This window comes from Plectropomus leopardus, chromosome 16 (assembly GCF_026936395.1).
Source record: "Plectropomus leopardus strain MGB_pleo_1.0 chromosome 16, ASM2693639v1, whole genome shotgun sequence".
Classification (NCBI taxonomy): domain Eukaryota; kingdom Metazoa; phylum Chordata; class Actinopteri; order Perciformes; family Serranidae; genus Plectropomus; species Plectropomus leopardus.
In genome coordinates this window covers 27,661,004-27,680,294 of record NC_142191.1, presented here as the reverse complement: position 1 = coordinate 27,680,294, position 19,291 = coordinate 27,661,004, and the positions used below count along the sequence as shown (strand labels likewise).

The following is a 19,291-nucleotide window of genomic DNA, read 5'->3' as shown; positions in this document are numbered from 1 at the left end:
ACAGCATCTCCTCCACCTCCTGCTGTCATTTATCACTTTAAAACTTTTGATATGCTACATATAAGACATTCAAATGAAATCTATTTGTGGTTTGCAGAAATGTACAATGTTTTCTTCTACAACTGGGCTGCAAAATGGTAATCCTGCATCCTAAAAACGGCATGATTTTTGAGTGTGTCGTTGATATACACCACTCTCCCACAATGCAATGCACAAAGAGAATGACAGAGCTGCTCAGAGCTGCGAAATTCAAAGCAAATTGTTCACGGTGGTAAAACATCTGTGTGTCGACACAGCAGAAAACAAATCTATTACAACCTTGAAAAACGTTTTCATGTCTGTTTGAGAAATTTAATTGGCTGTGTCATTCAAGTAACGGTTTGACTGACGTGCACTGAAGCATGAATTTTAGCATTTTATGCTCGTGTTTAATATTTTGTAAAATGTTAACTGCAAAAACAGAATAGTTAGACTGATTTATACTGATACATTTAATTTATGGTATAATGTCTACTGTATACAGTTGGGATGAAGTAGGGAATTGGGACACACTTGAGATTCAACTAAGTCCAAGGTGCAAGATTTTAGTTTTACATGAGAATAACACAAGAAACAACCTCCATTCAAAAATTAAGTCAAAAATATTCAGTCTACAGTCAGCCTTTGGTTAAGTTCTGTTCTTACAGGACGCCATATCAATCAGAATAACCCCCGAAGACAACCTTTATTGATCTATTGCTCAAAAAAGCAAGAAAATTATCAAATTTTAATATACAAATCAACAAAACTGTGCCCATATTTAGTCCAAAACTCTCAATACTGGCCTTCCAAAACTCAAAGTGTGTGTGTGTGTGTGTGTGTGTGTAAGCAGAAAATCAAATTGCATCACTCACCGGCGTTGGAGATGCGTCTCCCTCTCTCCCAGTCCTGCTGCTCTCTGTCCAACTGCTCCTGCTGCTCCCTCTCTGTCTTCTCCCTCTCCATCAGCTCACGCTCGCTGCGCTCCTGCTGCTCCTGGCGCTCCCTCTCCGCCTGCACCTCCCTCTCCAGACGCTCACGTTCCTGACGCTCACGTTCCTGACGCTCACGCTCTTGACGCTCGCGCTCCAGCATCTCTCGCTCCAGGCGCTCCCGCTCCTGACGCTCCTTCTCTTGACGTTCCCTCTCCTGACGCTCTCGCTCCAAACGCTCTCGTTCCAGACGCTCTCGCTCCTGATTCTCCCGCTCCATCTCCTTCTGCCTCTGCAGCTCCTGAAGCTGCCTGGAGGAGGAGAGGAAAGGAAACAAGAGAGGAGAGGAAACAAGAGGAGAGGAGAGAGGAGACATTAATGCAAAATTCACAATATGTCAGTTGTCTCTGTTAAAATGTCACATTAAAACTCGTCTTATAGCAGCTTCCTGTCAGCCAGAGTTTACAGTCATCGCTTTTTATTTTTTATAAAGACTTCAGCCACCAATGCTTAAAAAGAGGTTACGTGACAGATGAAAGAGGAACTGAGGTTGAGAAAATATTTAAATAAAGACAGGCAGTAAATTAGTGTGAGGCCTGTCCTGACCACCCTCTGACCCACAGGCAATTACTGTTGTCATTATATAAGTTAAAGCTATTTTGGGCGCATCAAACACACACACTGAGGACTGCCTGTGGTAAAAACACTCCCTTGGCTGCACAATGCAGCACAGAGCCGACACTGTGTCTGACAGGAGAAAAACAAGAAAATAAAGGCTAAATAAAAGCTCTTTTTTAATGGATGCAGCATCATTAAAAGTGATGTTAATGATGTTGAAGTACGGTGTGTTCAGGAAGCTTTTCCTGCAGGTATTTAATGCAAACTGGTACTGTAGATCCAAGTTTAATCACTAGGTGTCAGTAGAAGGCAGCAGTAAGAAGAATAGTGCAATTGCAGCAGCGGAGGGAATGGATCATGAAAGCAGTGTGTGTGTGTGTGTGTGTGTGTGTGTGTGTGTCTGTTCAAAGTTTGACAGAGAAAGGCAGACATTTACTATATCCGACACTTGATGAAAGAGCTGTAACGACGGGAAACTGGATGTTGTTTGTACAACACATGAACATAAAGACATACAGAGTCAGTCAGTCAAGTTACACTCACAGTTCACATCCATGTCTGTGAAAACACAGATGCCTCAATACAATTCTACATTGCACTGACAAGAGTTCGACAGATGAGATGGCAGTGATCTTGACCTTCAACCACTAAATTCTAATCAGTTCGATTCTGTGTCCGAGTGAACGTTTTTTGCCAAATTTGAGGAACTTCCCTCCGGGCAGTCTTTCACAAGACTGAGACCATGCAAGTTCACACTGACCTTGACCTTTGACCACCAAAATCAAATCAGTTATTCAGTGAGTCCAAGTGGACATTTTTGCCAAACTTGAGGAACCCCATCAAGACCTTCTTGGTTAGCAAAATTTGAGACGGTTCATCTCTGAGTCCAAGTGAACGTTTGTGTCAAATTTGAAAGAAATCCCTCAGTGTTTCTGAGACATCCTGTTGACAAAAGTGAGACAGATCAGGTCACAGTGACTTTGACCTTTGACTTATGACCACCACAACATAGTTATTTTATTGTTAATTCGAAGTGGACGTTTGTGTCAAATTTGAAGAAACTTAATAGAAGCATTCTTGAGATATTAGGTCCACCAGAATGGGATGGAAGTATGGATGGACAACCCCAAAACACAATGCCTCCGACCATAGCCATCCCTGGCGTGGAAGCAAAATAAATAGCAGCATAGTTTACTCAAGACACTGAATAGATATATACAGGATGTGTAAAGAAATATACAGGTCTATACTCACATGAACAAGTATACAAGTGTCTTGTAGATGTATAAAAGGAAAGCTTCACAATCAGTCCTTCATCAAAATGAATGACAGGTAGTGTGAAGGATTTTTATGAATAAATAATCAGAAGAGAGAGGGGGTGTGTGTTTGAATGAATGGGGGGAATAACAGAGACCTAAAATGTGAGGGGGAGAGCAGATGCAAACTGTGGGAGGTTGTCATTTGTCAGGTTCTCACACACACACACACACACACACACACACACACACACACACACACACACACACACACACACACACACACACACACACATTTCCCAGCAAATCTGTCATTTAATTGGAAAGACTCAACTGTCGTGACACATTCCGCTGTGATTTATTTGGTCATAAATTGCATTGGCTGCAAATGAACGAGTGTTACATTCATAAATTACACAAGCAGGGAGAGAGTTGGTGGGAAATGGAGCTAAATGCCAACATGCACTATCCCTGACACAGACACACACACACACACACACACACACACACACACACACACACACACATACACACACACTAGCTCGTCTGCCCTCACTCCTCCTGTTCTGCTGACAGTTGACTCACAGCTAAAAGTCAATCATCAGCATAAATGTTGCTTAATGTAAACACTCACTCTTCTTTCCTTCCATCTGCCCCCGGTGACACACACTAACCTCACTCTACCAGTGACACAGACACATGTCTCAAGGCTTGTTTGGACCAGCAGGTTCACTCGCTAACACACACACACACACACACACACACACACACACACACACACACACACACACACACACACACACACACACACACACACACACACACACACACACACACACACACACACACACACAGTAAGCGATGTCGTGGTTGTCATTGTGTTCCCAGGTTGCGTTTTGGGAAAAGCTCCCATGCATCTGTGAGAAACTTTACTGCTTCCGCTGAGTCATTCACCAAGAGACAGACATGTTCATTACATCACTGTCATCACGTCAAATACAGACATGCTCTTTACACAGAATGTTTTCCTGCTTTTTCAAACTAAGGAAAGCTGGTGATTTCACTAACCAACATCAAGAAAGTGCAAAAATTTAAACCCAACAATTTGCTGATTTTTGAGATTGTTTGGAGTTGGCATTAGTTGTGAAAATGATGTCATCAAGAGAGAGTTGGCACATATTTGGCCAACCTGTTCTCATTCTCAAGTCATCAAATACCAAAGCTTTGTTTACACCTCCTTGGTTGACGGGTTGTCATTACAAATTTCAACAAAATGTAGGCATTATTTTCCAAATGGTGTGTTTCCATTGCAGTTTTGCAAAATACAGCTTTTTTGAATCACCTGAAATAACACCTCATGTGAGCGAAAACACTTTTTTGCCATATTTTTTTTTTTAAATTGATGTGTTTCCATTTGGCGTTTTTTATATTTGTAGTTTCAATTTGCGCATTTTGAGGGTTAATGGAAACCTGCTTAGTGTCTGATTCTGATGTGCAAAGCACCCTTTAGTGTCTGTATGAGATACACAGCTGTCTCCTGGTTGAAACATGTTGTAACGTGACTTAACCTTGTGAAATGTTTGCAGTGAGTATCAGGTGAAAAAACTAAAAATGCATCATGGTTTATATTAAAATGATTACATTTGTTTTACATAAAGTGACATTGCCAAATTGCGATTTAGTCAAAAGCTGATGAGTTCCAAGACTGCATTTCAGCAAATTTATTCTCCACATGCAGGCAATCAAAGCCTGCTTATATGTGATTGGTCAATACTATTCAGACTACAAATAAATACCAGAACACTTACAATACCAAAATCTTGTCCTGTTGCCTTGCAGATTTCACATTCATATGCAGATATTTGGTCATAGAGATTATATAATATTTTGCACCAAGTCTTTTTCTCTGTGCCCCCTTTTTACAGACATTCATCCAGTGAAAAGAATATAATCAGAGATTTGACCTAATGCAGTGTTTGGTTGCATAATAACTGATGAAAATTAATGAAAGTAGCACCAATGCTAATTCCCTCAAACCCGCAGAGAGACGTGATAGCCAAGAGCTCAGAGGCTAAGATCCACCTATTGGCTCCACAGGATTATCCTGACCAATATGATGCAAGTGAGAGGTGTGAAGGAGAAAATTGTCTTATGAGTGCTACACCTCAATCTCACCAACTTATATCCGTTCAATACAGGAGTGAGTGCAGCACCAGATTTCCCCCGGTCTTGTTTCTCCATCGAAAAAGACACACCATTACCCATCCTGCCCCAATATACATGGATGGCTGTGCACACACACACACACACACACACATACACAAAGTGTCCCAGTTCTCACGGTGTCTCAGTGGTCCATTGATGTAATTACAGAAACACAGGGGTAAGCTGGATTTTCGGCCGATGGAAGCGTTGCGGGGTCGGGTCTCTGAGGATACAGTCTCCTCTGGGGGCTTCCCTCATCTACACTAATATATCATTTTCTCTTAAATGAGTCCCTGTGGGATCCTCTGCAATGTAACAGCAGCAGAACATCTTCATGATTAAACACAGCTCATGATGTAATGCTGTGACAGTGCGAAAATCAGTCTAATCAGGCAGATCAGAGAGGGGGGGGGGGTTCCACATTTTATTTATTCAAGCTGCTTTTTTTTTCTATGCAAAGACAGCTAAACTTGCCAACAGCCAGCAGCCAAATGCTGGCAGGACCAAGCCGCTACAGCTGGTGCAATTTGTCGATGAACAACGTTGGCAGGTAAGTGCCATCTTGTCTGTACAAAACACATATGTGATTTGTTAAACAGCTAGAGCAAATACTCTGATACTTTACTCCACTAGTTTACTGTTCTGATTTGTAAGTCAGCTGTTGTCTAAACGGGGTTAAATAGCTAGAAGAACACCCACATCCACATTATCAACATGCCAAGTGGTTCAAGTTTGGTAGTCCAATAACTAAGGCAGCAGAGGGTCAAGTCTCACACACACACATACACACATGCACACACAAGAAAGGACTTGGGCAGAGGGTCATGGGGGGGCTGGTGGTGATGCAATGTACAGGCAACATGCACTTCTCATTTACTCAGAGACGAGTACAGAGGAGCTACAGCTGTCAGGTCTCGATATCGAGAACTAACTGATTTTATTGCCTCAACCGGTGCTTTAACATCGTCATTGGTGCAGATCATGGTGCAGTGAAGTTCATTTTGCTTGCGGAATAGCTGAAGCAAAGCGTTTAGAGGTAACACAGGTAATAAAATGAAGAGAGCAACATATAATATCTACAGTCTCTCTTATTGAGTGCTGGCAACAACATTAAAGTTCATACTTGTATTTTGGGTTTCAACCAGAACATGTTTACCTGCTTAAATGTTAAAAAAAAAAACACTTCCTTTTACTCATACTGTCTGTACTTGACCACCTGCAATCACCCTCTGACAGAAACTCACACATTTTAGTGTCTGTGTCCCTTAGCCCCTCTCCCTAGTAAAAGCTTCTACACCGTAATCTTCACAATTAGACATGTTCCAGCAGGAATGTGATCAGAAATTTTTTACGACAACACAAGCCAAAAGTTTGTCGAGTCTAACTAGTTTAAAGCTTATAAACATCAGTGTGTCTAGATAGTAAATTGCTGTGTCAGGAAAATGCAGAATTTTGAGCTACAGCATATTCTCATTCTCTGTGACTTATTCAATTGCTCAAGGATCCCTTTAGCGTCTGTATGAAATGCACCGGACTTTCAACTAACTCCAATGTAAAGCCACCTGTGGCAATATTTGACACACTCAGAGAAACTGACACAGTGACAAGAGCTAAAAAGTCCATGCAAGGAGGCAGTCAGGGTGGTGACCGGGTCAAACAAACGCAGGACTTTCACCCAGGAAGCCGCTATTTGTGTGAAAGGTCGACATTGAATTTTTTCACCATGTAAAATACATTAAGTTATGTAACAAACATACTTGTTTTAACCGAACAAGTTTTTCTCTTGAACTAACCAAGCACTATTTTTAGCTGAAATGTTAAATAGTTGCCGAAACCTACATTTCCTGTGAGCACAGACGTTTATTTTGAAAAGAAGCAAAAAGACACTGACCAAGCTGCTGCGTTTGATGAGTTGAGTGAGAAGGAGTTGTGAAGGACTTAGTATCTGGCTGAAAAATACAAAACCAGCGATTGGCCACTGGAACAAAATCTGGTTGCTTTTTGTATTTACTACAGCTGATCTTCCTGTTTCCTGTTCTGCATCCTGTAATGGGACATTTCAGTCTCTAACATCTAAGCTACCACGTCCACTGTTTCCACAGGGACTTCTGCTGTAGGAGCAATTTCCAACAAAGAAAAGTCAACTGACAGAGTCAGAGTAATTTGTCTTGCACGATGCCTCATTTTTTCTCGTTACACTCGTTGGTGTGAGGGGGTACTTGCTGAATCTGTCCTAATTAGAGCCGAGAGGCAACCTCAGCTGTACTGATGTCTAGTTGGACTGCTGTTTCCTTTGTTGCGGTTAAATGCTTGTGCTGGCGTTGATGAATGTCTCCTAGCTTGGAGGCTTTTTAAACATTTGACTGTTGGCCAAATTTGTGCTGAAAGGACAATAGAGTGGTGAATTAGTTGCTTCAGGATTCCTGATAGAATAAGTAATGTTCAGGGCTGGTTTCTGCACACATAAAAACACACACTTCACCATGGCATTTACAAATGTTACACACACACACACACACATATACACACACACACATACACACAGCATTCCCCTTAGCAAGAGACATGACATTCCTAAACAATGTGCACACACACACACACACACACACACACACACACACACACACACTAATAAATAACCTATTTGACAAGGGTTTTAGACGTATTTGAGGTGTGTGTGTCAAATAGGTTATTTATTAGTGTGTGTGTGTGTGTGTGTGTGTGTGTGTGTGAACATTTCGTGTATGTCTGCGTTTGGCCTGGGATCCAAATTGACATAGACTTTTATCCCTCCACATGTTACATTAATGTCTTTGAATTTGTTATGCATACATTTTGGACTATTATTCCTATACACTGCAAATATTCTTTATTCTGTGAAATTCAGTGCATCCTCTGTTCAATATTTCTGTACACTCCGAAACAAAAACTATGTACAGCAGTCTCATTTTACAACTGTTATACTTTGTATCATTTTCATTGTATTTTGTTGTATTTCTGTTGCAAGGTTTCTAGTCTGTATTTATGTTTTAAACTTTTGCAGTATTTTGCTTTTATTGGGATTTCCTTTTAATACGTTTAATGTAGTGCACCAAACATTAAGGCATATTCTTGTATGTGCAAACCTACTCGGCATTCTGATACTTAAGACAGTGTGTGTAGATATGAGACTTTGTACGTGTCTGTGAGGCAGTGAAACTAAAAGTGATAAAACCTGTTTTGAAAGAAGATAAGTTGACGTGTCAAGCACAGGTTTAATTGACGCATTGCATTGCAATAGGTATTGGAAGGGAGCCATTGTTAATGTTATCACATCCACCTGTGCATTTCTTGATACAGTATGTAAGAATATAACAGGTCTATGATCCTTTCCGACTTTTGGAAACAAGAGAGCTCAGATCAAGACTCGGAATATCAAGATTTATCCAATAAACAAAACAAAATGTAAAGTACAAGATGGATGGACTTTTGACTGAGAAGAAAATAAAAAAAGGTGATTCTTACAGTTGGTCAAATCCAAAATATATTTTTTTAAAAGGCTACTGAACTGGAGTCAATTGTCAGTATACATTAGCAGAAGAGCCCCAAAGTTACTGTGTACCAAAAACTTGAAAATTTGGGCTTCTTGTTATGCATCTGCAACAGAAAATAACAAGAATCATACAGAAAACAGCCGTACAGTTCATGTTCTTGATTTTGATAAAATCCAACTTAGCCGCTTTTGTTACAAATTCATCAATGTTGTCACTGTTGTAAAAAAAAAACAAATAATATGAGAAACAGGCCATGTGATTCCAAAGGGGGTTATGACATCAAACGTTTAAGAGCCACTGAAAAAGGCTATTTTCAGTTCTGGGCTGGTGTACCAGGGGCATCAGTGTGCATGAAAGCCTGTTACTCACAGTTTTTCCAAAGTGCATCAAAACACTTCTGACTGGAGGGTGACAGCACGACACAGGAACAGTGTACTTAACTGTATTTTGGCATTATATGGCAAAAAATATGATTCGAGCACAGGGACACAGATTTGAATCTATTCTTTGAAAAGATATCAGTTTAAATCAACAATGTAGATATAAACTAAGGGCAATTAGTTCATCTATCTTATAACTTTGAGGGCACCGATGCAGTGACTCCCACATGAAACCCTGCTCCTGTATGCACTGTCTCCATATTTCCTGCCTCTGATAGCTGAACCTAAAACAGGTTTCTCTTCCCTCCACGTCCCTCTCTGCCTTGCAGGGAAACGTTACAGGATTCAAAGCTGTGAAAAGCCTCCTGCACGGTTAAACTGGCGTCTCACTCGCCTCCTGACAGGAGTTGCCAGGGAAACCGTTGCTAGGGGAGCGTGGGCGGCGGCACGGCTTGAATCCCCACATGCACATAGACATATGTGCACATGCACACATATTCCTTTCCTCTTTGCAGCAACTTACTATGAGTGAGTTGGAGTCACTCCGAGGCAGAGTCAGAGAGGATTTGGGGCAATATTGAAAACATGAAATGGCTTGTTGTCAAAATTTAGAGCCAAGGAACATGAAGAAGGAGAGCTGCATAGGCAAAATGCAAATAATGTTATAGGATCTGCAGTCGAATGGTGTGAAGATCAAAGGCTTGCTAAGGCCCCCAAAACCATTACATTGTTTCAGTTTAATAGTTAGCAGTGTATTCATTAGCTACAGAAAATGATTAAAAAACTGCAGATTCTGCAGTGGAGAAACACCTGAGGGATTTATCCAACCAACCAGCGTCTGAAATTAGCACCCACCACTGCCAAATGTGGGTGAATTGTTGGCAGTGGCGTGTAATATTGTTAGGCATTGCTCACTTTGGTGAACAGAGTGAACACACTACAGAAATACACATTTGTATGCTTTGATAGAGCCACACATTTAAAAGTCCCTTGCAGCTGCTACATAAGAACATCACTTGTGGCTGTAAAACCTTATTTGTGTGGATTGACAGCTCATAGAATTCTAACCAATCACCACTGACCAGGCTACATAAATACCGACTTGATACTATATCAGCTTTACTAGCTACCTGACATTTATCAGTATCTGCAGTATCACAGTATACCAGGCTATTTAGAAATCAATACCATCATAAATAATATAGGGCCCTCCTCTTTCTAGTGAACTCATTATTTGTAGTGCACAGCATGCACCACCAGAGCTCAGTTTTTGCTCTCTACTGGTGGAACAAGCAGCTGAGCTGAAAGCCCCTGCAACACCTCTTTTGTTTCTGTTGAGTTTGAATGAAGTGTGTTTTATGATAAATTAACGAGGAAAATGAAATTCTAAATGTTAAAGCTTCTTTCTTGCACTTTGTGGAACATTTATTACCAAGTTGCTAATTGCCTTGTTCTTTTTTACAAGTTTTTATCATCCCGGGTTGCAGATCTCCTGGTTTCTTTACGTCCCCCTATATCTTCCAATGACTTTAGGAATTCTACTGTTGTTCTACTACATAAATATCACATGATGTCATATTTACGAGCTCACTTGACCACTTTTGCATGCACTGATCTTTCAGCCTCTGTTCGACAGTTTGTTTCAACCAGCTGATGTTAAGGTTTTGTGTTAGCCAGAGACAAACTTCAGTATTCCAGTATCGCTTTGGTGGATATCCCTTTTCGTTTCAATTATCACTAATACAAATGCTGTTTTGAGGCTAAATTCACTTATTTATTATTCTATCTTTCACACTCTGAATATTATATAGCCTACAGTTGTATACATTTTCATTTTTTCCTTGAGCAAAAGATGATTCCTGCCACTCTGCGACAAGTGACAACTGTGCTTAATCTACAGGGAAACTGAAGTCTGGCAAAATCTGTTGGCCAGCTGGACTCAGTGGCTCGCCTGATTGGCTCACAGAACCAGGAAATGTATGAATGGACAAAAGCCCAGATGGACCATATGGACCTACTCTAGTGAGGATGCAGTCCAAGAGTGCAATACACACGCACATGCGTGCACACACACACACACACACACACACACACACACACACACACACAAACCATGTGTCATGTGTCCCACTAACATTAGACCCCAACCTTGTAATCAAAGCCAAGCTAACATATTGGTTTTTAGAGATGTTTCTGTGTGTGTGTGTGTGTGTGTGTGTGTGTGTGCGCGCGCGCGCACGTGTCACTGTCATTTGGGAATAAATTCGGATGTCAACACGTGTTCATGACAATGTGCAACCCAGAGCAGCTGCTGGTGTTTTCATCCTCTCAGTGTTAAATACCAGCAGCTACGTGCTAACAGCTAACACAAATCTAACACACTCGATTTCCTTCCCACTTCTCCATCCTCACTTTCATTCAAGACGCATGTGACACATCTCCTCTCTCTCTCTCTCTCTCTCTCTCTCTCTCCCAACACACACTCCCTCGCTCCCACGCACCACACAGCTATTTATACCGCAGCCTATTATTTCCAGCTCATGTCTTTTTAATCTGAGGGTAGCACCATGCATTTCTGAACAGGTGGTTTATCCGCGCTCTCTCCCTCAGCCGTCCGTGACTCCGCTCACACATGCGGTGAATATTTACAACAATCCATCAATCATCGCTGAAGCATCATGGCCGGCCTGCTATATGCCTCTTCTTCACCCATCTCTGTCACCATGAAGAGGAGGATTAAAGAGGAGATGGAGGAGATAAATGGAGTTGGGGGACACACAGCGCATCATATTTTCCTGCTCTTGTGTCACCCCCCATTACAGAGACACTTGAAATGTCTCCACAGATGAATGATCTCAGTGTTTACTCCTCAAAGAGTGAGCAAGAGGAGGCCACACTGATGACTGTTGACCGTGTGGTCCCTAAGGAATGAGGTGAGCTCATCCTCCTCAATGAGGCGGAGAGGAGCGTCACTGTCACTCATCCATATCTCCGATTCTTTGTTCTCTCTCTTCTTCCATCGCCATGTCAGGTTCAAAGTGATACGCACTCCTAAACAAAAGCATTAACCCGCTGAGATCAACCATCCATTCCAATGGACAGAACTTTTCTAGGATGTTTAGATCTATGATGACTAAATCTAAACACAAAGACTTATTTGACGAGATGTCAAAAAAGCCAATCACGGTGATCTATGTCATCTAAAGTTGACTGCAGTAGAGTCACGCCCCCTTTTTAAACGAGCATGGCCCGACTGTGGGGGAAGGAGAGATCGCAAGGCATGTTTTAGTCTATAATTCATATTGTTAAAATACATAATACTCTACGTCTTAAAACAGCTTTTAAAGTTAACATGAGATGTTGTAATGCTAATACAAGTCAAAAAATCATATGACAGATTTACAGGTTTTACTCTGGATTTAAACTTTTTTAAAAAAAATCCATCCATTCGAATGGACGATGGATCTAAATGTCACCAGAAAACTGATACGACCACTCTTGTGAATCATTTGACATGTTTGACATAAAGATCTATCTATCTCTCGAATATAATATAGCACTTCTGTCAATAGATGCTCCGAACTCATACACACTGGACCTTTAAATACATGCAAATAGCACGGGATTACTGAGACGCTATTTACTTGGCAGCGCAGTCAGGGGCGCATTTCACCCTTTGCGGGTGCTTTGAGCATTACACAATATCTTTTTGTCTTATTTATGCAGCTTTAGCAGTCGAAAATGCGGCGCAGTCCTTTTGTGAATCAGCCAGTCAGTCTGTAAACTGACTGGATTACTGACAGCGGCGCACTGATTCGAGGTGAAACAGCTGCTCAAAAACAACCTGACCATGTTTGTTGGCAAAACAGACCTTCTCCATCTTCCAAAGCTTACAGCGTGTTAGCTCTCCTTTTAAAGAAGCAGAAGTGTGCTGCCAATTCATTTCTACACTGCTCTCCTCCTCCTTCGCCTCACACTTCTTTCATCCTATTCTCACTCTGCTCCACACAGCCTCTCGTACGGGACTCATCTTGGCCTCTGTATCAGCGGATGACCTCAGTCACTGATCCACTGGCTGCCTGTCTGTCATCCGCTGCTAAATATGGAGCATGACCGGAACCGAGGGGGGGGGGGGGCAAATGAAGCTAGACGGAGACAAAAGGGTAAAAGTGAGAAAGCAGGAGGGGGAAGGAAGAAATGTAGAAGAAAGGGAGAGCGGGGAGCTGGCAGCAAGATCCATCAGGCTCTTTCAGACCTACAGAGTCCGTAAAATCCCTGGCAGATCCAAATTCACTGCAAATGCATTGACTCACACCTGAAGAATGCTTTACTACTCGTGTGTGTGTGAGAGAGAGAGAGAGACAGAGAGCAAAAGGAAAGAAACAGAGCATATCAAATAGCGACTGCATGTCTGAAGGATGACGGAACGAACATGTTGTACTTTCAAATAATCCACATATTAGCATCACTCACCTTAGCGGGAATCTAACCTGTGACGCTGGCAATGTTAGTGCCCACACAAACAAACATGGACGCCTCACATCAGCGACAAGCAGTAACCTCCAGGACTGAAAAATGAAGCCAATGAGGAATAGTGAAAAACTGCAGTTCCTCTAATGGCCACTTGAGGCTGGCTCCAAGAGCGAGTCCATCTCCATAGACCTCCATGTTAAAATGCCAAAATTAACAGCAGAAATAAACATATTAACAGCCTGGTACAAAAACATATTTTAGTCCCTGCAGCTTATTTCCACGTTCATGACAGCTGTACAGGGAGGAATTTTTCTACAGTTCACATTGTTGGTGATGACAGCAGGCTCCTGCTACCAGAATCAGCCAATAGCAAAACTGAATCGCAATAGCCAGGTTTCAACCTTTAGAGGGCACTCACTGCGAATATTTCTAATACAATATGTATAATTGTAATACTTTTCACTCAAATGTCAAGAGTTGACCCTGAATCAATCAACAACACTACTAAATATTGCTTTTCAACTAAAAAAAAAAAGGTTTAATTACTCTTTAAATATTTGTATTTTGATGATTCGGCAGAGTTATCCCTCCAGCATCCCTCCAGTTGTCAGTCATGCCATTACATTGTGGTGAGCAGCAGCTGCCCTCTCTCTGAACTGGTTACCGAAGCAGCCATCACTGTTTGGCTGGTGTAACGGATACTAAAGTTAGATGTTTACGTCTCTGTGTGTGGTCACGTTTGTGGTGAATATAGTCCATGACGTCTCCCCGTCTGTGTTTGCATGTGAGAGTGTGCGCAGGCAGTTCAGACTGATGAAATCCTTCAACCAGGTTTCTGGTGAACAGGTTCGAAGCCTCGGCCAACAGCTGGCCCCCATTAATACGGCTCTGTGTGTATGTATGCAAGTATGTGTGTGATGTGTTTTCTAGCCGATCCAGAGCTTCATTATTACCTGAGGGAAAGAGTGGCCTTGTATGGGGAAGAAAAACAACTGTGAGTATGCAAGGTTTTGTCTAAGTGTGTGTGTGTGTGTGTGTGTGTGTGTGTGTGTGTGTGTGTGTGTGTGGCTATGTAAAACAGTGATAGACTGGTTGGGGGAAAAAAGAATAGAAATGGAAAAAATGGAGGGACAAATATGGAAAAAACAATGTTGCCTTACACAGTGAAGACAGTTTCTATTGTTCCATTCTGTATGTGGTCTTTGTGTTTATGAGGTCCGTACCTTCTCTGCAGGTCCATCTCCTCTGGTGTGGGGCCATTCTGAACCTGGGGGCCCTGTCTGGGCAATGTGGGGCCTGTAGAGGGCGACACAACACAGAGACAGCTCCTGTTAGACATTCAACCGACATCCTCATTACAACCGACACGCAAATCCTCAGGTACTTTTTCAGCAAACAAAACGTACATGTACTGTGAGAATCATAAATGTTATCACACAAATTTAAAAGGAATTTCATATTTTGCAGCAAGACACTTAAGAATTTTAATAAAACCTTTCAAAATGAAGCTGGAGAGATAAGCCATTATGGTAAAGTGGGTCGGGGAAAGACCCTCCTTCTGCTTTTCTTATGTGGATATCTCTGATCTCTGAGGTTGTGGAAAAAATAGGACATTATTTTTCACGAGATGGACTCATCTGTCTCTGCAAAAATGGAAGAAACTGTTGGAATCCCTTGGACATAAATATAATTTGAACCTAAACAGAAAAATACTGTGGACGACTTTCTGAACTGAGGACACTGGGTATGAATTGAATTAAAATAATATTTTATATTTATGTCTATTTAAAAACAATGTCGCTTTTATCGACCAGTCATGTAATATAATGCAGTCATTTATTGAAAAAAAAGAATAAAAAATAAATAAATAGAATAAACTGTCAAAAGAATCTGAATCAGAAATACTTATGTGATCCCTGAGGCAAAATTGGAACAACTTACAGTTGCCCTTATAGTTATCTCAGTTATATCAAGCCACCTGTGCAGAGAGCTCTATGAATGCAGTTCAGGAGGAAACAGTGAGATACTACTGGTTGTCATGGCAGCACAATGTTTGGCAAAAGATCTGCAGAGTATTTAGCTTCTGTAGATCTCAGGTGCAAAGGGTTGCAGAGAAGTCACCTGTGTGTTCTGTTAAATCGGTCAAACACTTAGTAGATTTTTTTTTTGTTCGGGACTTGCAGTATGGACTCTAAAGAACATTACTGAATGCAGCTGTAGTTGGTAACTGACCTGTGGCACTTATCTTTAACTGGCTGGGAACTGTATACATATTGAGTGAAAGTAGCCACATTCAAAATAAATACCTCATTCAATATGTGTCCAAGTATTGACAGTGTAATGCCTTCTGGTAAGTTCAGGCAGGCAGAGAAGTTACTATAAGGTCCAAACACATAAGACCATAACACTAAGCGGGCCGTATAAGCATTCCCTCTGCATACACTGCAGACTGAACTCCCTCCCCAGCGTCCTCCTGCATTAGCATACAGGTTGCTGTGAATGTTTTTCTCTCGGATGTTTTGTATGACTGTGTTGGAGGGCTGTGAGCTCAGGGACAGTCTGTGTCAAGCTCGGCCAGATTAGATTCTGGAGCATTGCACAAGCAGAGACGCCACCAAACTCCAAAATGTGGCTGAGAGGAATATTCAGACTGCTAAAGTAGGCCTACTGATGCATTAAGAGGATAGTTTCAGAGTTTTTTAGGTGGAGTTGTATAAGTTAACTATCCATAGTCAGTGAATTACATGCAGTAGATTGTTATCTGTGCACCCCCAGGTTGGAGAAACAAGCAGGAGTATCGCCATAGAAGCTACCTAATGGACAGCTGTGGACTGAGATGAAGTCTGAACAAATAGAGTTCAAAATGAGCTATCAATACAATGTGCACACACAACATTCCTTTAGAGGCAAAACATTTCCCAGTGAACACAGCCATATGCTTAACCACAATTTGATCTACTGGAATAGTATTCCACTCCAGTGGATCGATTGTTAATGGTAGCTCACTCTGACTGGGTAGCAGCGGCAGCAAAATGTATTTTAGCCACCTAAAAAAAGAGCAAACCTTAAAAAAGATCAACATCAGTTTAAGAGTATGGCGTATTTAGAGTATTTTCACTGCTTTGCCTTAATGTCGGACAGCCTTTTCCGACAGGGAACTAAACTGAAAGTGAAACTCATCTTTTCAAAGCCAGACTCCATTGACAAAAAGTCATTTGACCTCATTAGAGTTGCGTTTTGTCCACACATCTTCAGAGGTTCTACGAGTTTATCAATATTAATTAACCAATTAATCACAAATGGTGGTGGTGTTATGCATGTAGACACACCAACAGAGACAGAATGGAGTCATAATGAGGGTCTAAACTGAAGGATCAACACAAATGCAAAGACAGTACTCTGTGTTTTATCTGCGTTTCATCCCACACCTGACTTCATATTAACCTATTAGCCTTCAAGTGAGCAGCTGGTTTTGCATAAAGGAAATGACAAACACGAATGCCCCGAAAGGTCAGTTTAAACCAGGTACACGTTCTAGTGAAAGAAGCGCAGTCCACAGCATAAACAGTGAAACACTGTCAACACTCGCTGACATACCCTCGGCAGCCTCTGGCACCAGAACAAGAGACACCCAGACATCACTGTCTCATTTACACTTGCTAATGAGCTGTGTTTTCTGCAAAACCTGAGCAGAGCCAGATGGACCAACATGGTGCTCCTTCTCCCGCTGTACACCAACCACACACACACATGCACACACACGCACACACTGGATCTGGATGAAGCTGAAAAGGGAGCAAATTTGACTGCAATTAGTGTTCAGCCAAGTCTGAGGGGACAGACAGACAGACTGAGTTGAAACGGGCAGAATCTGGGTCGCAGCCAAGCTGAAGACTGTTTCTGAACAGCAACGTGCTCACACACACTGACCCCACTTAACACTGTGACCGTCGTTAGTATTGGCATTGGCTGCTTTTCCACAAGAGAAGAAGATAGGGTTTGCCACGTCTGAGTAAAATCAAGTTTTCAGATGTTTGTATCCTCAGTGGGAAGGCATTTCTGTTGCCAGCAAATGTGTAAAATAAAGGTGCTGCGATCTGTCAGCCACCAATAATTATCAGCCAATATTCATTCTAAATAGTTTGATTTGTGTTTTCTGTGAAGGCTGACTGGAGGCACCGATTAGATGCAAAACACAAGACAATTTTTGCAGCCGCTGCTAAAATGGCATCAATCTGGTAGTTCTATCAAGTGCAAGTCAATGACAATAAATTTGCAATTTGCGTGGTGTTTTCCAAGGAAATCCCTCACGGAGGAATGCAACCAAAAAATTTCAACACCACAAACTTCATCAGACATTTGAGGGTTCGTCAAGTCAAGGAATATGACAAGTTTTCAAAGCAAGCGAGGCAGAGAGAGAGAACTCAATCTCCGCTCACTCAGCCAACTGTAGCAGAGATATTGCAACGGCAGCAACCCTCCAGCAAGGACATCGAAACAAACAGTAAAGACTTGTGTAGTCCTTGGCAAATAATGACTAAGCGCTGACGCACATCAAGAGTTACTGGAAACCAGTCTACTGACCACTAGTAATGTCAGCACAGAGAATCTTGTCTGATGAGTCAGCACAGGAACCACAACCCCCATAAATGGACCAGTAAGTTTACTGGTGTCACAACATCAATGGTTTCTTACTGATATCATGTGACAAGAGTGGAGTTTATTCCTAAAATAAAACTTTTTCTTCTCTTCGCCTCACTGATGAATAACAGAAGTCTTCCCTTGTATTTTAGTGAGTAGCTTGACATTTAACTCATGCCGGCCTTTCAGCAAAAGACTTTTTTAAGCAAGAGAGTTTTACTAGAGTTTTGGTGCGCTAACGTGAACTTGATCGATTGGTGCAAGGTAGTCTTAAAACTCAGTCTGAGCCCTCAGTCAGTGTTTTTCTTGTCTTAGCATCATGGGAAAATCAAACTTTTAAAAGTTTTTAACGAACCAGGAAGACACGTGAGTCACATGAATGGTACTCCAAGGAGGTGCAAAAAAAGTCTTGGTTCTCGTGGACTCTCGTGCTTTAATGTAGCCTGGATCTGATCTACTAGCACTTTTTTAAGTGAGATATATTCTCACGGTCTCCTCCCAATTAAATAACACAGCTACCAATACCAATGGAGGCTCGTAGCAAGTTGAGACAACAAGAACCAAAATGTAAAGTTTGTATGCAAATACAATTTATTTTCATGGAATATATTGATGCTAAGTTGACAAGAGTGATGTCAACATATTAGGCCTTTTATCTCGTGTTTCTAGAGTGTTTTCTGTGGACATGTAAGGGATAATAGTAGGATAACTAATAGGAATAATAGTTAATATTTCTTAAATAGAATTTGGTGTAATATTTCTCATCAGGGGCAAGATGAGAAATAATCCAAAAGGGGAATCTAGTTGTAGTCTTTCAAACAGGGCCCCTACAAGATCCCCAGTCTTCGCAAAATTTGTGACAAAAAACTCAACACTGTCTTTGATGTGAGAGGGTGTCAGACTTTAGCTTTTTAAAAGACTTTTTAAAGTCTTCCAGCATGTGGTAGGCATAAATCTGCCTATGACTCCAGCATTTATGTAAGCTTCTTTTCTTTAACCCCGAACAGCAAACATCCGCAGGGGAAGCTGTGGATCAATGGTGTGTTCAGAAGGTAAAGCCCTATGTGTGTGAGTGTGTGCAGACTGGAAACCATTCAGTGAGGGTGTGACTCACCAACACTATTTAAGGTGTCTGTAATAAGGACTGGGTTTGCATCTCCCTTTGTGATGTCCTAAGAGGTGAACTCATATAAAGTGGAATATTTCAATACAGACGTGATGACTAATGCCCAGTG

At 41.5% G+C, this 19,291-nt stretch overlaps 1 protein-coding gene across 1 annotated transcript in view; it reads right to left on the bottom strand.

Annotated features, from left to right (window-relative positions):
• The window catches only part of enah (ENAH actin regulator), a 93,155-nt gene that overhangs the window by 26,268 nt on the left and 47,596 nt on the right, over window positions 1-19,291 (bottom strand). Inside the window, 2 exon segments of the mRNA XM_088089311.1 lie at window positions 894-1,261; window positions 14,639-14,711. Coding sequence (XP_087945437.1) covers window positions 894-1,261; window positions 14,639-14,711 — 441 coding nt within the window.